Here is a 4,816-nt window from a genome sequence, read left to right on the forward strand (position 1 = left end):
AAACAACCGATGGTAAATTTTAAATAAAAATATTTGCATAAAGCAGAAAGATTCTAGTCAATAAAAACTTCACTTTTAACAGTAGTGCAATGTAAAATATTCTAGTTTACCTTAAAATTACAGTTTCAAAGAATGTATGTTAAATGCAGAAGAAGAAAAAAATGATGGAGGATAAGTGGACCGTTACATTTAACTGCATCTTTTCTTTCCCACGGCTTGTCTACGCACTTTAGGGAAGGAGTTATTTGTGTAGAGCTAGATTGGTAGCTGGTATTAATTGTTGTCGTTTCAGCATCTACAATATTAAAACCCTCCCTACCTCTTCACAGCAGCGCCTGCTTACAACAGCCCTGTAGTCAATTCTACTCCATAGTTGATCTCTTAACTTTAAGAAATCAGGGAAGAGTTTTCTCCAGGCCTTTCCCAAAGCCCATGGGAAAATGTCATACTTTGATTCTTCATCGTCTTCTTCAACTGTATTTGCCAGATACCTTCAAACATATATATGTTTGTGTCTGTAAATGTTATTCCATCTTAAATCACTGTGTTAGTACGATTTCTAATATTAAAAGACATAACATTGAAGTAGTTCTTTTTCCTAACTGTGAGAAAAACTGCTAACAAATTACAGCCTTCTCTCAGGAGTACAGTATTTTCTTAATCAAAAAGTTCCATGTGTATCCTTTGGGTAAATAAAAACCGAAGCTATTATAAAAATTGCTTTACCCTAAAGTCTCCTAAATGGGCAGATATGCAAGAGCTAACATATCTGACAGCTTTCTCCAAATTGACAAGATATCCTTGCACTAAAATGAACAGTTTCTGACTGATTCTCTAAGTAAAGCTTAAAACTGTCTTACCAAATTTTAAACTTTACATTTTCTACTTCATGGATTTTAGCTGTTCTTGGAAAATTACGCTGCTCACGTTAAATTAGCAGCCAACAACTAAATACAGGTCTACCTTCATGTAAAAATGAAAACCTTAAATGACTTTAACGTCTGTATTTCTCCCTTCCTTCACTATGTGCTACTTTTGGTTCTGGGTCGTCTTCTCAGACAACAGGAAAGTATTTACTTCCTCTGGATCCACCGTATACTAAACTCCTGTAAATCATACCTGAAAGAGTTACGACTTTTAGTCTCCCCCCCAGTTTCCTCACTTGCTTCTAAGCCCAATATTCCCTCTAGTCCCAGCCTCACCAGACCCTTTGTCCCTTTCTAATCCTCTCGCTCTGCTGGCCTGGCTTTTCTCCCTTTGGTGGAGTCAGACAGCTTCCTCCTCCATGCTCAGTGGATGCTACCCAGAACACCATTTACAGCAGGAGAAACAGCCATCTTTCTCCCTGCACTAGTGTGCAAATCAGAGCATCTGAGAAGCGCTATTACAGAAAAAGATTACCTGAGCAGCATAACACTACGAAAGAAAATGCTGAATCACTCTGTAGGTATAGCCAAATATGGAGAGATTATACAGGCTTGGTAAAGACAGATTACTGATTGCACCTCTGTTTCAAAGTATAGAAATTTTAGAACTGTTCAAAAAAGTTCTCAGAAATTCTCTAGCAACATTTTTTACAGTTGACTTAAATCACGTTGACTAAAACTTTAATCAAAAGTTACTCCCAAGGTGCGTATCATGATGAAACATTTCAGTACAAATGACTTAAAGGCTTGCAAAGATACAAAATAGGGTCTTGTAACAGGAAGTGTGAGCCACATATATGTTGCCACGTATTGTCCTGCGTATATTTCTTGCAGTGCTTAAAAAAAAAAAATCACAGATTTACAGTTTGGTAGGCAGAATGCCATGCTGGGTATCACAACACCAACACAGATGTCCCCTCACTGCCACTCGAGCTTGTTCCACACAGGTGGTCATCAGAGGAAGAATGTTGCATTTGCACTGTTTATATACAGTACATAGATTTCGTTTCTATACTTCATATAGAACCCAAACAACTACACACTCATTAAAGAAGTCTCATTGTATATCATAATTATCAGTGGCATAAACAAAGAAATAAAATAATGCAAAGTTTATCCTAATAAAACCAGATAATTTAAAAGTACTTACAGAGCGACAAAGAAATTGATTCTGGTATGCTCATTTATTGTGAAGTTAGCCCTCTTGAAATAAACGAAAGTCATTGCCAAGAGATACTGTTTTAAAATGTAAAATGTTACATTCATTATTAAGTATCAATATATTATTTCAGTACATCATTTCCCAAAATGCTTCGCGCATTTATCTTGCACCAAGATATTTTGGTCGGTTTTATCAATGAGAAAAGCATAAATGGAGTTTCTTGAAGCTTCCGTATGAACACATTAGAAAAAAATTACAGTCTGTATTTGCATTACAGTATCAAGTGATTAAGAGCAGATTTTTCACTCTATATGTTCTATTAACTAAGAGGGAAATACACTTGCCTTGTCTGCAATTTTACAGCAACAGTCCATCCAAAGGAAGTCTTGGATTAGATCATCATCTGCAACAAAAGAAAACTGTAGCATTTCAAACACCAAAATTGTTTTTGTTAGAAAGTATTTGTAAATAAATAACAGATGGTCCTTTTATTAAACCAAATTAAAAGAAAGAAGCTAGACCCAGCAGTAGAGAACAGAGAACCTGACGGGAGAAAGAGATATGAGAAAACTTAAGCAACAAAAGAAGACAAACTACCAGAAAGGCAAGGTGGAAAATCTAGTGACTGCATTTCATTCATTCTCACCAATAGCAAGTGAAGGTGAAAAATCACCAGTATTTTTTCTATTTATATAACTTCTTCCTGCATTAAGTGGCTCCATCTAATAGCATACCGTTATTTCCGATGAACCATAGACTGTTGAGATCTCTGCACCTTGATTACCTGACAGCCTTTATGAGGCACTATTTGTTTGGTTATTTGTGGTCAGTGCATTGCTCTCTGTGAAAATGTACTACAGTTGGATTACCGCAAACTCTCTCTGATTCACTCCTGTATTCAAGGTTCAAATAAAAACCCAAGTGTAGTCTTCCACTATTACTTAATGTCTTCACTAAATTAAATAAATGCAAAGCTTTATATGAAAGAGAGACAGATGCAAAAGAGATGCTGCAACTCAGATTTTCTTCCCATTCCACTTCTCCCCCTAAATGTTTATTCCGACAATAAATAACATGTTTATAAGACTGGGAGTCCAGCCTTTCTTAAGCCTTGTGTAAAACAAGATGTACTTTGTTCTACATGTATTTGTTGAAATGTAAGAGAAAATAGAAAGGAAAGGGAAATGATTATAAAAGGAAGTATCACACCACCTTGGTTTCATTTGTAATTTAAAAAGATACTTTTCATCAGTTTGGTAGCACTTTTTGTATCTTTAACTTAAGCGTTAAATGTTTATACACTAACATATTACAACAAAATACGTTTAGACAAAGACACGGCCGTTGGTATCTATATAAAAAGCACTCCCAAAATTACTGAGTTTAGAAAACATAGTTGCTTAATAGTTTTCTACTGTTCAGTCAATACATTGGTATCTGTCATTATTAACCTACCAAATAATTTAAAGAAAGCTGTCATTTCCTGACGCTGAATAACTAGACGTGGTCCCTTTGGACATTTATATTTATGACTAGGAACCTTTTTTTCACAATTATTTTCTTCATGGTCTTTAAAAGTAGGCCGCTTTAGTCTAATAAGGTTTTTTTTCTGATGTGATCTGGATGCACTCGATTTTACATGAACAGTGACAGTGGGAGGTGTCTGACACACCAGATTGTGTCTCATTTTAGTAAGTAGAGGTTCCTGTTAAAAAAGAAGAAGTAGTTAACTACAAAAATAGTCAGCTTGAGCAATAGTTCTCTATATTTCTTTTGTTCAAATGAAGCATTTTCAGTAGAGCTTGTATGTCAGGTGATACAAAAATTAGTTGTATCAGTACTAATTATCTAAGTCTTGTGCCCTAAGCCAACTACATAGATTTCTTTAATTTAGTTCTAATTTGATAAAGCTCTTTTTCAGTGGAAGGAGCCTTCAATCTTTCTTTTTCCAGTCAAAATTTTGACAAATGGAAAAAAAACCTTTCCAGAAAAAGTTGCTGTTTGTCAGATCCTCATAGACCTACACACTTACTTAGATCATAGAATCATAGAATCATTGAGGTTGGAAAAGACGTCTAAGATCATCGAGTCCAACCATCGACCCAACACCACCATGTCCACTAAACCATGTCCCCAAGTGCCTCATCTACTCGTCTTTTAAATACCTCCAGGGATGGGGACTCCACCACTTCCCTGGGCAGCCTGTTCCAATGGCAGATCTACCAAAAAATCTCCATTCCTGCCCTGCAATTTGCGACTGTGCATTAATTCTTTAATGTTCTTTTAAAAATACAACAGAACCGTAATTAAGCCATATAACATTGAAGTCTTGAGCTCTTTTACTTTTTGTAACATTAGGTTACAGCCTTCGGGAATAAAAACCTAACCCCTCAAGTAGGACGTACCCTGAAGGCATAACCAAGGAAACATACCTGAGGTGTTTGTAACTAAAAACCAAGAAGATACCAAATGGAGTGTGAGGAAAGGTATTTTTAGGCAGGAGCAAACGCATTCACTCCTTCAGTAGGTCCCTCCACAGAGCATAGGGCTGTCTGGGGCCGGCTCACAGCAGCCTACCTGGCTCTCCAGCTCCTAGTTAGCTGCCGCATATAAAAAAAAACAAAACAAAACCAAACCCACAAGCCCAAAAGCCACGTGTGGACGCGACTACGCTCTTTCGCCCCCCAGCAGGTAGGCCTGCGGCCCAGGCCGGCCCCGCCCGCCCCAG

General features: G+C 37.0%; 1 protein-coding gene across 1 annotated transcript in view; it reads right to left on the reverse strand.

The window, feature by feature from the left end:
• The window catches only part of SPDYA (speedy/RINGO cell cycle regulator family member A), a 7,025-nt gene extending 3,238 nt beyond the window's left edge, over positions 1-3,787 (reverse strand). Inside the window, exons 1-4 of the mRNA XM_009285577.2 lie at positions 3,544-3,787; positions 2,433-2,491; positions 2,077-2,162; positions 320-491 (exon numbers count right to left, since the gene is read on the reverse strand). Of these exons, the coding sequence (XP_009283852.1) occupies positions 320-491; positions 2,077-2,162; positions 2,433-2,491; positions 3,544-3,775 (549 nt within the window). The 5' untranslated portion in view covers positions 3,776-3,787. The remainder of the gene's footprint in view (positions 1-319; positions 492-2,076; positions 2,163-2,432; positions 2,492-3,543) is intronic.
• Between the last annotated feature and the right edge of the window lie 1,029 nt (positions 3,788-4,816).

Source organism: Aptenodytes forsteri, unplaced genomic scaffold, assembly GCF_000699145.1.
Source record: "Aptenodytes forsteri isolate BGI_AS27 unplaced genomic scaffold, ASM69914v1 Scaffold280, whole genome shotgun sequence".
Classification (NCBI taxonomy): domain Eukaryota; kingdom Metazoa; phylum Chordata; class Aves; order Sphenisciformes; family Spheniscidae; genus Aptenodytes; species Aptenodytes forsteri.